The sequence below is a fragment of the Cyprinodon variegatus genome, unplaced genomic scaffold (assembly GCF_000732505.1).
Source record: "Cyprinodon variegatus isolate N-32 unplaced genomic scaffold, C_variegatus-1.0 Scaffold514, whole genome shotgun sequence".
NCBI lineage: Eukaryota > Metazoa > Chordata > Actinopteri > Cyprinodontiformes > Cyprinodontidae > Cyprinodon > Cyprinodon variegatus.
The window spans coordinates 551,073-565,070 of NW_015150967.1; the positions used below are offsets into that span (position 1 = coordinate 551,073).

The 13,998-nt window shown below is 37.9% G+C and overlaps 2 protein-coding genes across 2 annotated transcripts; one reads left to right on the forward strand and one right to left on the reverse strand.

Annotated features, from left to right (window-relative positions):
* Positions 1–1,875: 1,875 nt before the first annotated feature.
* Positions 1,876–3,720, reverse strand: LOC107094918 (lecithin retinol acyltransferase-like). Its single transcript, XM_015390815.1, has 2 exons — positions 3,235–3,720; positions 1,876–2,031 (listed from the first exon to the last, which is right to left on the reverse strand). Exons 1-2 carry the CDS (start codon positions 3,718–3,720, stop codon positions 1,876–1,878), a joined length of 642 nt encoding a protein of 213 aa, XP_015246301.1.
* A 6,919-nt stretch (positions 3,721–10,639) lies between these two features.
* fgg (fibrinogen gamma chain) lies at positions 10,640–13,888 on the forward strand. The gene is made up of 9 exons (XM_015390812.1): positions 10,640–10,848; positions 10,943–10,990; positions 11,076–11,262; positions 11,389–11,473; positions 12,020–12,150; positions 12,443–12,576; positions 12,718–12,902; positions 13,046–13,323; positions 13,451–13,888. The coding sequence occupies exons 1-9, from the start codon at positions 10,786–10,788 to the stop codon at positions 13,636–13,638; spliced, it is 1,299 nt and encodes a 432-aa protein (XP_015246298.1). The 5' UTR covers positions 10,640–10,785; the 3' UTR covers positions 13,639–13,888.
* Positions 13,889–13,998: the final 110 nt, after the last annotated feature.

Sequence of the window (13,998 nt, forward strand, 5' to 3'; positions counted from 1 at the left end):
ATCTAAATATTTAACTAAAATGACTCCCTTATTGTAGTAATCCTTAGAGAAAATGTACTTTTTGTTGCAATTTATCACTAGCTAGTTTCAGAGCACAGACAGATGTGGAGAAAAGTTCTTAGTAAATATTTTCAAGAACACAGGGCTCTATTTTTGGTAGTAGATCCTTTGAGAGGAATGTTGTGTTTATCAAAATCTCAACGCAAGGTTTAGGAGCTAAATAATCACCATTATTTCTACCTTTTGCTCAAAATGTCACATGCAGCAATATATTGTGGGCAATGCTCTTTACCAAAGTCTTCTCCTCTCAGAAAACTTGGCTGGGTTCTCCTTAGGTACCTGTATCTGTTCCCCTGAAGATGACATCATCATATGAATATGGTTCCACTGTTTTTCCCATGAAGGTGGCTGGCTTCCATCCAGCATCTGTTGGTATGTGAGTGCAGCTTCTAGGGACAAAGTGCTTCCTAATACTCTGCTCATGAGCACCTGAGCAGACAAGAACTCTGTATCAGTCCTGTGTGTATCAGTCACATCTGGGCTAAATGTGGGTCTAAACTTGTTTACAGTGCCTTACGGAGTGTGTGTTTTATGTATGTCAAAACTGCTTTTATCTTCTACATGACTGTTTTGTCAGGTATATTGAGCACCTCTTATCTTTTTTTTTTTTCAGCTCTAATTGTCACCTTACTTAGATCTTGCACTGAGACATTTTGCCACAGTGTTTCCTGCGCACATACTACTTTTCTTCTGCCATGCTTCAGCCACCTCTTTATCAAGAGTCAGGCCTGTTTTTCCTCAACAGTCTCTGCTTCATCAGTGACACAGGCTTGTGACTTATTATGGCATTTGCATTTACCCAAAATTTGCTTTTTTGCACTTTTATCAAATTTCTGTCACAAACCTGTCTACAATGAGTCCGTCTGGCCTAGGATTAGACCAGAACATTATTATTCTTTGAAATTATTATTCTTATTATTATTCTATGTTCTTGATGCACCCAAAGTCTGTTGCAGCATGGCTTACCTGCCCACAGCTTCATGGAGTATTATATATTTCAATGGCTCCTAACTGGGCAAAGCATGATGGTCACTTGTACCGATTAGACTCTCTTCCCCTTCTGTAGGTGTCATATACTGCTACTCCAATCTTTGCCAGTTATCACTTACATTCCCAGTTAGCCCAGTGAATGCAAGGCGCTTTGATCCTCTATTAGCTCTAGCATGCTGGGGCATTTCTTCAATACAACACTTGCAATGCGTGGAGCTGTTGTTGTCTAGTGTCTTCAGTGGAGGAAGAAAGAGAGCAGAGAAATAATTTGCTGACACCATCTTGTGTTAAAATCCAGTTTGAAAATATCAGAAACTCTCACTTTTCAGGTGAACACTGTGCATATAACTTTTATTACAAAAGCATATGGACTTCTACATCATTGAACAGTCACTCCAAGCTGAAATTAGATTTAGCAGACTCCTACAACATAAACAATCCCTGCACAACAGATCATTTCACAATATACTACACTATTGCTTGAAGACTGAGGTTTAAGACCACTGTTTTAAACATTAAACCCTGTCTGTCCTTTGTAGCTTGAAATTCAAATGGTTGGCTAATCTGTGTGTAAAGGATTTTACTGTCTGAACTGAAACTACTCACCTCTGACAGCAACCAATAAGAGTTCAGTAAACATTTGAACAGCGGTGTATTAACATTTAATTAAAAGTCATTTGAAGAGCTGTTCGTCCCTGCTTCATTTTAAAAATCCATGCCAAATTAGTAGAAGACAATAAAAAACAAGTAAATTCTACATGAACATGAACTTTATCTTTATCTGTGATTGCAGTCTTTTATCTGGAGCTATTTTACATTGAATGCTTAGGAAGCCATCCATATGGTGAAGGAGATGAGCACAGTTAGAAGAACCGTCAGCGGCGTCACGCAGCTCAGGTACAGCATGAAGCAGACGCCACACAATGCAGTCAGGTAGGCGCTCATTCTGCTGAACAAGATCTTACGCACTGTGGTGCAGAACTATAAAGAACAGAAAAAACACCACTTAGACAGTATTACACTGTTAGTGAAGCACCGAAGGTTCTGTTTACTGTAACTTGGCACGGATTAACACTAGATGGAGCTATTTATCATGAATAATTTAGGCGTATTTCACTTTACCATACCATAACAGTCTGTATGATGGCACTTGATTGTGAATGAAATAAGAAAAAGCATTTATATTTTTACTAAATAAAAATGTACAGTCACCACTACTTCTAGGCAATCAACTGAGAGTCCTAAAATACACAAAATCCTAAAATAGAAGACCAACTGGCATAAAAAATTGAATTTGACTGCATTATAACCAGGATTAAACTGCAATGTACTTATTTTACTAAATTAAATTTGGTCTAGCTCAATAAGATTACTTTATTATTGTATAAAAACTAGATCTGTTTAGGAAAAGCCTTAAAATGACCTTTATTGTAAAGCTTTTTTGACTGAATTGCATACTTATGAATGACAATAGGCTTTTTGCCACATGACATCTGTCAAATTTATATCCCTATACTAACATGAAGAAAACATTAAAACAATCTTAAACAGAATTGATTTATCAATGTATGTAAATATAGCTTTGTTCAAAATAATTAGATCAGACTTAATTTGATAAGATGTTGGTGCTTGATTCAACAGATTCTTGTCATTATTTTAAAATGCCTAAAAAGGCTTTTTTTTTATGTTTTGAAACAATGATAAAGTGCCCCATGCACTGCTCCATGACAGGATGCCCCCTGAAAAGCAACCCACATTGCTAACTTCAATAAGCACCATTGTTTATAAATATCAAAATGTGTTTTATAGACGATCTGTTTGTCAAAAAAATTTTTTTTTTTTTTGGGTTGACCAGTCTAAATTTGGACCAAAACTGACAGGCAATAGTTCATGCTGTCCCAGAGGTGTTGCCATCCTGGGTGGTGAGCCTCAAGTGTATCCAGTGAATTATATATTTTTTTCTTTTATAATGTGAACAGAAAACTTTTATGTCATAAGTTTTTTTTTCACAAAACAGTCATTCTTGGTCATTCTTCATTAACAATAATTAACTCAGCTGCCTAAGACTTTGTCTGTCCCTTATTAAATGTCATATTGTTAAGAAAATAACTGTTTGAATTAAGAGTTTGGGTTTGAAGTATTGTTTTAGCTGATTTGAAACCGTTGATATAATAGTAATTGTACCTGGTATGTCTGGTAGCTGATGGCCATGCCAAATCTGCAGTACATGACATAATGTTCACAATTGTACCAGAGCAAGCTGTAGGTGACTGATCCCAGCAGCTTCTCAGCCCTTCGTGCAACCTCTTCCCCATCCAATGGAGGCTGGCTGCACACTTTGTCCATATGATTGATCAGGATATCGGAGCCATATGCAAAGTCTGCCACAGAGTCCACTCTGACGCTGGCCACCTTGGTGATGACACCCATTAACAGGCGGTTGTTTGTCACCATTTTAGCTATTGCAGATTTATCCTTGGTAATGGCGGGCAGGATGTCTGGAATGAGGTGAGCCACCCTGTTGTTGCCCAGGTAGATACCAAAATGAGTAAATAAAGTCCTAGGCACCTCGAGTAAGTCTCCACGCTTGTACAAGGACAGGTCATACTTAGAGTCCTCCTCCTTTTTGGAGGCCGCAAAGAAAAAGTTGAGCAGCTGGTAGAGAAACATTATGGTAGTTTGAAATAAAGATCCGGACCCTGAAGCATTTATAAATACCTGAAATGGGAGGAGCCAGACTGTGAGTGGTGGATGAAAAACAAGTCAATGTTCAGTGTATTTTTGCGAGGAAATAAAGGAGCTTTCACTAATCACTTTTAGAGGTGTGGCTTAGTTTCCACACTGACACATTTTTGGGAGGTATTAAGGTCAAGGATCCTGAAGCAACTTGGTTCCAGCTTATAGCCTCATTTAAAAGTTTAGACACTTTGAATCATCAACTGCAAAAAAGATCCTTTGCCCTTGAAGATTGTGCTTTTTATTCTTCATCCTTTTTACTTTTCCTTTTCCTCACAAAATACATTTTATGGAGCATTTTATTTATATATAGAAAGAGACTTTGCTCAGATCATGAAGTAAACCAGTTTTGTAACTATTTTACAATCATAACCAAATATCATTGCTTTACATTTTTATTTTTCTGCAAACAGCCAAAATACATTACAATACAGTCATTTTGTAACACAGTCAACAATATCAGCAACTGCTTGACAAAAATACAGAATTAGATTAGTTGAAATGCATTTATTCTGCTTTGAATCATGAAAAATAAGCATAATCCTACCTGACTGCATTTATTTGCTGAGTTATTGCATATGTCAATAAACTATTTCTAAAATAATTTTAAAATTAAGTCTGGATGAGTTTTATTTGCTCTGTTAAAAATGTTAACATGTTACATTATAAAGTATTGGGATGTATTATTTGTTGCTGCTGTCTTTAGGGTTCTCTAAAGCGGATATTTTCTCCTGTCTTGGCATCATTCTCTCTCACATCCAACACTCTGCATCCTTCCTTATATCTATGAAGCTTCTCTGTGGTTTTCCTTCTCAGAATCTGGTGATTTTGATCTTCATCCCATATTTGTCCAATATCCCACAATCCCTTATGTCAAATAGTTTTAGATAACAGGCTCTAAAGTAAAGGCTTTTCCGCTGTTTAAGCTTCAGCCAATATGAATTATAATTGCAAGTAACAGATAAGATTAATAATATTTACATTTATTGTTCAAATATAATTTAATATGTTTACATGTTCATAATCGTAACTGTAAGTTACTTTCTAATCCTGGTGCTTTTTAATTAATCATCGATCATAAATTAACTAAGAATGGCAGAAAAGTTGAGATGGGGGAAAATTGTGGAGGTTTTATAGCATCAAAATGACTGGAAGAGAGATGGGACTGATGTCTGGTTTGCTTACACATTCCATTCACCTAATTGTATCCTCCCAGTTCTCATTAGCACTCATCTGATCCACCTGCTTCAGCCTCTATTTCACCAGCCTTCAGACCAGTCCTCTATACTTCTCAAAATACAAAAGCTTAATCCATGGAGTTTTGGCCACTTTTGGAGGAATGAAACGTGGTAGAATAGTCTGGTCCCAAAGAAGCCTCAGGTAACCTCATTCAGTGACCACTGGCCTGTTGCACTGACTCCCATCATGATGAAGCGCATCGAAAGGCTGGTTAAAGAACACATCTTCTCCATTCTCCCCCCAACATTTGACCGGTTCCAGTTCGCCTACTGATGGAACCGCTCCACTGAGGACGCTATCTCCTCTGCTCTTCACCTGAGCCTGGCACACCAGGAGGAGAAAAACACCCACATGGGATCTATCAGTCCGGGTTGGACAGAACACCTCTGATGTCATCACCTTAAGCACATGCTCCCCTGAGCGCTGCTTTCGGAGTTTCCTGTTGTTCGCTCTGATTACGCACAACTGCGTTCCCAGGTTCACCACCGATCACATTGTGAAGTTTGCAGACGAAACCACAATGGTGGGCCTCATCAGAGATGACATCAACCGGGATTATAGAGAGGAGGTGGAGCAGCTGGCAGGCTGGTGCAACGGTAACAGGCTCTGGCTCTGAATGTGGAGAAAAAGGAGATTATCGTCAACTTCAGGAAGAACCAGCCTAACCACGCTCCACTGCTCATCAACAGCTCAGCTGTAGAGGTGGTCAGCAGTACCAAGTTCCTGGGGGTGCAGATCACAGACAACCTCACCTGGACTGTAAAAACCACCTCACTGAGTCAATGTGAATATAGTCGGGACTTCATGTAGGGCATTTGTATTCTTGCACACTCATCCGTGTCTTTATGGCTTATTGTTTGTGCACTGATGCACAGCCATATTGAGACAAGAAGGGGCTAATCAAGAACTGCTCCCAAAAAGCTGGTATCATGAAAATGTCTAAATGTCCTTGTAAGTTCAAGGTTTAACTTTTTTCATTGGAACTAATGAGCTAAGTCCAATTCCTGAAGAACTGCCTAACACATTGTTTCCTCGGCTCTAAACTTTACTCTTGAAACAATCCAGCCAGGCAAGTACAATTTTTGAAAAACTATTTAATTGCAAGACAGTGTTGTTACTCTCACCACAGGGAGCATGTTGCCACCTTTGGAGTACAGAGGTAGTTTGCAATTTGTGATGTAAAGCTTGGACACAGCTGCTAGACCTTGAAAAGTACATGAAGCCACCTGTGTGCTGTTGTTGAGCTAATTTCAGGGCCACAGTTTTGAGCCTTGCAGCAATTCATTGTGCAGAAAGTTATTGACCTCTACTCACACTCTGCTCATTATTTAGTTGCATGGAAATTTAACAGGTTAATATACACTGTACCACACTGGGGTCCACTGAGCTCCTAAGAGTGGCCATTATTTTACATGGGTGTAGATTTCATGTACTAGTTGCGAAGAAATGGATGAAACACTTGATTTGAATAGATTTATAGGAATACTTTTGGCAATATGGTGTATCTAAAAAGTCTGCGGTTAAACTCTGAAACTTCAAATTTAGACTAATGAACATTGAGCTATGTCTTAATGACTGATGCGATAGGGATAAGCAAGAAATGTTTATCTTACAACCAGAAGTTGTGTGATTAATGAGCCTTCCTTCATTACAGATCCACATGGGATTGTGCATCTTAGATATTGTTAGTGTTTCAGAAATGTATGTGTTTAACATAAGAGAAGATAATAAGGGATTAATGGTTTTAATGTTGAGGGAGGAAAGCTGACATTTTTTGAAAGTTGGAAAACTATGCCTTAATAGATTTATGTTTTCTAAAGAATTTTTATATCATCATAAAATTGTATCTAGCGCATGTGATTATAGCAGATTTCAAATTTCAATGTGAGCATTAGTTATTCACTGAAACAGCAATGAACCAGGAAACCAGCCATCAGAGGTCTCTTCTCGCAAAAGTCAAATCATTTATTGTAAAAAGTTTCCAAAATCTGTAAACATGTTTGTTGCATGTTTTAGCTTGAATCATGTTCATTCATCTAAATCCACTCATCAGTAGTGGCCTTCAGCTGAACCCTGATGTTGCAATAAAAAAAAAACCTTTGTCCTGTGCTCTGTGAGGATTTACGTAACCCTAAACAGCTCTGGTTTTATGGCTCAGACTAATAAGGATCCTAACAAAGTCTCTTTATGTTTAAGTCCTGGTCAGACTAAATCAAAACTGTGAAAATGTGTTGTTCAGAAAAAAAAAAACTAGCTGTTTATGGACAGATAAGCATTGTTCTACTAGGCTTTCAGGACATAAATCCAGCTTTTTTTTTTTTTGATAAAGAAGTCTTGACATTTTGCATGTGTAGATGATCAATAGAATAAATAACACTATTCATCCATCCATTTTCTGTCACGCTTATCCTAACTTTGGGTTTTAAGGGTGCTGGTGCATATCTCCAGCTGTCTACGGGCGAGAGGTGGGGTACAACCTGGACCCATTGCAGGGCAACACATGAACACACAGGGAAAAACAACCATTCACACCACACACACTCATACTCACACCTAAGGGCAATTTAGAGAAACCAATTAACCTAACAGTCATGGATGTTGGGAGGAAGCTGGAGTACCTGGAGAGAACCCATACATGCTCAGGGAGAACATGCAAACTCCATGCAGAAAGACCCCGGGAATCAAAACTTCTTGCTGCAAGTTAGCAGTGCTACCCACTGCCCAACTGAGCAGCTCATAAACAACATTACTTGTGCATTATTTTGACGTTTGCTTTGTGACTGGATATCGTCGGACTTGAGTAAGAATATATCCACATCTTTGGCATGAAGTCAAGAAAATCTGCCTATGCCCTCATGGCAAGAGAAAGAGTCGTTCCCCATATGTCATTACTACTCTATTAGGGAAGTTCAGTAAAAGTTCATCACTGTTTAAGTTTTGGGGCTTGGTCGTTCATCCTGAGGTCAGTTGGTTTTCCATCCTGGTTCCATATAATAAAATCAGGTTACGTAAGGCAAGATTCATAAATTAATGTCAACACAGAGCACACAGAAGAAGTCTTATTTAGCTTTGTTAGGTCATATGTCTCCTCACTGTTTGATTTTAACTCATAAAAAGAAGGGTAATTTTCCAATTGGCATCTGGAAGAATTACAGCTGAATAACCCTCTATCAAAACCTTATCTTATTAAAACTGTGAAGCATGGAATATAGTAAAAGGAAAGGTGAAGGAAAAGATGTACCTGTACAGCAGGATTAAATGGAGTAAAACAAGCTGCAAACATTCAAACAGTGGTGAATTGCACTGCCAGGAAATGTTGCACTTGTCCAATAGTAGTCAAATGTTTCTCTGTTGCATGTGGTGACACCTTGTTTTTTGTTCCGCAAGGTGGAGAGGACAATGAAGGTGTGACAGACGTGGTCTGGAGATATACAGGAAATGTGCGTGTGTGTGTATTAAAAGAAGATTTTCTTGAATTATGTCATGTTAGTTGATGGCATCTACACACATGTGGACTCCTATTTATGAGAAGAATTTATGATCATTAACTGAAGTTAAGACCATTTGTTAAATCTGGTGTGGCACATTAATAGGAGCCCATGGTAGGAGAAAAAGTAAGAGAAGTTTACAACAAAAATATGAAAATGTTGCATAAGACCCATAGCTCTGTTGGAACAACCACCTATGTCTAAGCTTTGCATGTGGCTCTCATCTAGAAGTAAAGCTGAAGATTGTTTTCTTTGTTCTCCCTCCTAATTATTCTATCCACTTTGTGCAATTCATTCAGCGCCTCAAGCATCAGCATGATGCCACCACCAAAGGGATTCATTAATACAGTTTTGTATTTTCTGTTTGTCTGAAACCTGAACTAAGCAATAAATAACTAAGCAATGAATAAGCTTCTGGAATAACCCTTACCTAAACTTGAGTCATATATAAGGCCTAACCCAAACTATTTTTATTTGTGTCTTTTTAAACCAGAATGTCTACATGGCTTTAGGCAGTACTTCAAGTGTACGAGAATAAAAAAAATAATAAATTTCTAGACTATGGAAACAAGCATTGTGTTCCTTCAAACATTCTGGGTTTAATATGATTAGCAGCCTCTCAGCTGCATGAATGCAGCCTAACAATCAAGCCACCAACTTATCCCCATTGTGCAGAAATGCTTTGCAGTGTGCAGGGAGGAAAATCTTATGTAATCCTCTGATGTTATAAATTTTCTCTGATTAAGGGCCAGTGTTTATCCTCATAAAATATCTATTCAAACATTGACATTTCTATCTGGCAATTTAAGTTGATGCAACTTCCGAAGTGTATTTCAGCACTAGGTGCATATTTAAATACATAATAATTTAAAACATGTTTGATTTCAACATAGGATAATAAAATCCTTTGCAAAACATAGGTGCATTATAGTTGATCTTTTTTCTGCTTTTTTTTTTTTTTTTTTAGAGTTAGGAGATGATAATGTCTATTTTGAGATCCAAGAGCTCTTCAGTTTTTCTATGTGAAATTTGACCTACAGGTATTATCTGTCTTAGGTTGTACTTTTCCTCCCACTAGTGGTCATAATGAATTAGTGCAGCTAACCTTGCAAACACCATCCAGATAAAACATAAAACAGCTTTCATTCCTGAAACCTTAAAATAGGATCCTTCCTTTTTTCTACTTTATCTGATTGATATTTAAAAAACTACTTTTACATAAGGATTTTTAATTAATAATAATAATTGATCATCAGTGGTGCTTTTGACTATGATGTTGTTAAAACAAATTTACTGAATGAAGATCTACATTTTTTTTTTCTTCAAGCAGAAAATCAAAAATATAAAAGAGCAGGCTAATATCTCAATAGGATCCTGACAAGAAAATCTTTACAATTATCTTTGGTAAAATTAAATGCTGTCTACTTAAAAGATTAAGCCATGTCTTGGCTAGTGGAGCTTAGGTCTAAAGCCTTTATGTTTGTTATCTAGGTGTCACAGAAGAGACTATGTATATTTCCATGATGAATGGTATCTTTTTTCTTGTTTTGGGATCAATTTGATTTGGTTAGAGCTTATACAATATTTACTAGAAAGCCAGAGTCAGTCTTGGATTGTTGTTCTGAATTTCCTTATTCGAACTTAATTGATCTAACACTGGAGAAATTAACTCTTTGAATTTAACCCATCCCCTTGGGGAGCAGTGGGGTGCCATTGTGCGGCGCCCGGGGAGCAGTGTGGGGTTAAGGGTCTTGCTCAGGGACTCAGAGTGGAGGGTGTGGGGATCGAACTTGCATCCTTCTTAGAGCACAAGCGCACTGCTCTAACCACTAGGCCAACACTACCCCCGATCTCTCTCTGCAAACAATCTTTTCCAGAAAAAATCTTTCTTACAATGTTTTTCATAAAAACATGTCATCCGTGTCAACTGTCAATGATTTCTAACCCTAACCCACTGTTGACAATTAGGCAACAGCTGGACCTGTCATGTTCTTGTCTTAACGGGAAAAATCCGTTTTACGGATAGCTGAAAATCAATACAGCTCCTTATTTCCAAACAGCCGCCAACAGTCAGACAGCGTCATGTCTGGGAATTGGCTGCTGTCATATGTTTGAGACTAAGTTGGAGAACAACAAAGTGAGTGGGATGTTTGCACATGACCTTTTTATCAAAGGCTGAAAGGAGGACCTGGTTCAGATAAATATCCCGGACTGCTGAGCAGCTCTTCACTACGCAGGGACACCAATAATCACAACCGTGTGCCAGATCAACATGGCCGTGTCACTGTTTGCCACAGCGGGAATTCTTTTCATATTATTCACCGGTTCATCAGCGGTAAGTGAGGAAACCCTCATGGATTGTTTTTTATACTAGATCCAATAATTTGTTTTATGCAGAAATATCTGACATTACTTTTCTTCATGTGCAGCAAATCAGAGGAGATAACCTTCAAACATGCAACATGAATGATGGCTTTGTAAGTATGATGCAGTGTTACAGATATCCATGCTGTAATGTGAATTCTAGATTTAACTATACATTTCTACAAATGCTATGTACAGGGAAAGTACTGCCCCACTACATGTGGAGTTGCAGATTACATGTTCAGGTACATACCAGTCGTAGATGAAGAACTGACTTCAATGCAAAATGAACTGGAAACAATTGCCAATTTAACTCAAGGGGCTGATGAAAAGATTGAATACATGAAAGACTCGGCAACCTCAGCTCAAAAGTCTTCTCAACCTGGTAATCAATTATTCAGTTACTAAATAACTGTGTGCTATGATAACACTCTTTGGCTTAAATAAATAATTTGAGTCTATTCGAATATGATCTGTGTATGACTTAAACCCTTAAATATTTTTTTTTCAGATCCATACTACAAGAGGTCCTCCAGTATGCTGGATGATGTCTTGCGATTTGAAAAGACATTTATTGCACAAGAGCAACAATTGCTGTAAGTGAATATCAGCATTCAAATATTTTTAAATTAAAAAATATCTCTTTAAAATTTCTGATTTATGTTAACATTTTTAAGGGAAAGGAATTTGTTCAATTTGACTCATTTAGAACTATTTTTTTCTTGGAGGATATTGATTTTTTTAAGAATCAGAAAGATGCACTGGTATGTAATCAGCTATATTTATCCCATAATTACTCACAGTTACTTTAGATGTTAAATGATGACAAATATTTATTTTTGTTTTTAACTATTTTCCATATAGACATTTTATGATCATTCTTATATATATATTTTTTCCTTTATTGCTGACATTAAAATTCTTTTAATGTCCCAAAGTGAAAAATTGGTTGTGACGGTAGCAAAGACAAGTAGACATGACTAAACGATATGGAGAGGACAAACATTTTGAAACTTAGCTGTACAGAAGAAAAAAAAGGATACGCAGTTATTAATTTAAAAAAAAGTGTATTTTTATTTCTCTTAATTTATGTTTATTTACATCTGACCAGACACAAAGCACATGTGTGTTCGTCTCCTCAGAGAACTGCAGAGTGTAATCTCATCCAATGAGAGGCGGATGGCAGATTTGAAGAAGATGGCCCTTCAGCTACAGCAGAAATGCAGTCAGCCCTGCAGAGACACAGTCCAAATCCAAACTCTCACAGGAACAGGTACAAAAAAAATAAACTGAGAGCAAAAAAAACAGACATCCTGACATCTTGACCTTTCACCTGTTACCATTTGACAAGAGATTTCTTCATCAGGCCTCTGAAGAACATTTGCTACTGTTCAATGTTTGGTTAAAAGAAAAAAAAAATCAATACACTGTTTCATAGCAGCAGACCAATGTTTGCTTTGGATAAGGCCTAAAGGTTTAACCTTGTTGTTTTAAAAACTAAACTTTGCAATTTTATGTAGTAAATTGTTCACAGAGTTAATTTTTTGTTGTTGTTTTGTCATCAGATTGCCAGGATGTTGCAAACAAAGGTGCCACCACCAGTGGTCTTTACTATGTGAAGCCAGCCAAAGCACAGGAGCAGTTCTTAGTCTATTGTGAGATTGACAGCTTTGGTCGTGGCTTCACCGTCATACAAAGGGTATACATCCATTAGGTTATTGTTGGTTTTGGTTTGCACTCACTTGTGTTTTATTTTGTAAATTACCATTGATATAATTAGATTTTCCATATCTGAAAGTAACTATATGTCTTGAGTCTCACAAATTTTCCATGTCCACAGAGACAGGATGGCAGTGTGGACTTCTCTAAAGACTGGATCCAGTACAAGGAGGGCTTCGGGTATCTTTCCCCTGATGACACAACAGAATTTTGGCTCGGTAACGAGAAGATCCACCTGCTGACAACAAGTTCATCCCTCCCAACTGTGCTAAGGGTTGAGCTTGTGGACTGGGACGGTAACAAAAAGTACAAGCACACAACCACCCACACACTCATGTTGTGTAAGAACAGTTGGCAAACATGACCCCTTAGAAATCTGTTTTCTCCCTAAAGAGCAAATGAGTAATCAGAGCAGACAAAAAACAAAAACAACTCCTATTTACCTGCAGGTACGCTGACTACAATATGTTCAGAATTGGCTCGGAGGCCGACATGTACCGACTAACGTATGGTTACTACTTCGGTGGCGATGCCGGCGATGCCTTTGATGGCTTTGACTTTGGAGACGATCCCAGTGACAAGTTCTATACGTCCCACAATGGCATGCAGTTCAGTACTCATGACAAGGACAATGACAAGTATGCTGGGAACTGTGCTCAGCAGGATGGCTCTGGCTGGTGGATGAACAGATGCCACGCTGCACATTTGAATGGCAAATACTACACAGGTAATGTGCTCTGACTAAAACCAGTTACAAAGCTGCAGATGCTGAAGCAGAAGAACGAAACCCTTTCTGGGAACTTTACACTCTTGAATCATTTGATGTTTGAATTGTCTTTTCTGTGTCCTTCCAGGTGGCAGGTACACTGAGAAGGATGCTGGTGAGTATGGCTTCGACAACGGCATCATTTGGGTCACATGGCACAGTCGCTGGTACTCCCTGAAAGAGACCACCATGAAGATCATTCCCCTGAGCCGCATCACAGCAGGAGGCGGACAGCAAACTGGGATTAAACAGTTTGGAGGACTTGGAGATGCATAAACTGGAAAAACATTTGTAACCAGCGGTCTTATCGCGGGTCCCTCTGTGATGGTTGTGTTTTCTCCCTTTTAATAGATAAAATTTGTTAATCTGACCTACCATAACTCTGAGATTAGCTCTTCTTTTAGGCATGTTTCACCCACTGACCATGATGTCTTCCGTTTTATGTCAGGTTCTTAGATTTGATATTAACTGCACTGTAAAGACAAGAATTTGAAAGCAAACATGAAATAAACGGACAACATTTTTAATCTCTGTTTCAATTATTTTGTCGTATGATTTCATTATTGCTAATCAAAGACTTCAGACTATTTGGATTATTAAAAACATTATTATGACTATTATTATTATGACTATTAT

What these genes read in the sequence shown, in the direction of transcription:
- LOC107094918 (XM_015390815.1), bottom strand. Translation starts at nt 3,720, where the DNA reads ATGTTTCTCTACCAGCTGCTCAACTTTTTCTTTGCGGCCTCCAAAAAG. An exon ending in TCAGCTACCAGACATACCAG is followed by an intron (nt 2,032 to 3,234) that starts GTACAATTACTA and finishes TGTTCTTTATAG; the next exon opens with TTCTGCACCACAGTGCGTAA.
- fgg (XM_015390812.1), top strand. Translation starts at nt 10,786, where the DNA reads ATGGCCGTGTCACTGTTTGCCACAGCGGGAATTCTTTTCATATTATTC. An exon ending in GCAACATGAATGATGGCTTT is followed by an intron (nt 10,991 to 11,075) that starts GTAAGTATGATG and finishes TGCTATGTACAG; the next exon opens with GGAAAGTACTGCCCCACTAC. An exon ending in TCAAAAGTCTTCTCAACCTG is followed by an intron (nt 11,263 to 11,388) that starts GTAATCAATTAT and finishes TTTTTTTTTCAG; the next exon opens with ATCCATACTACAAGAGGTCC.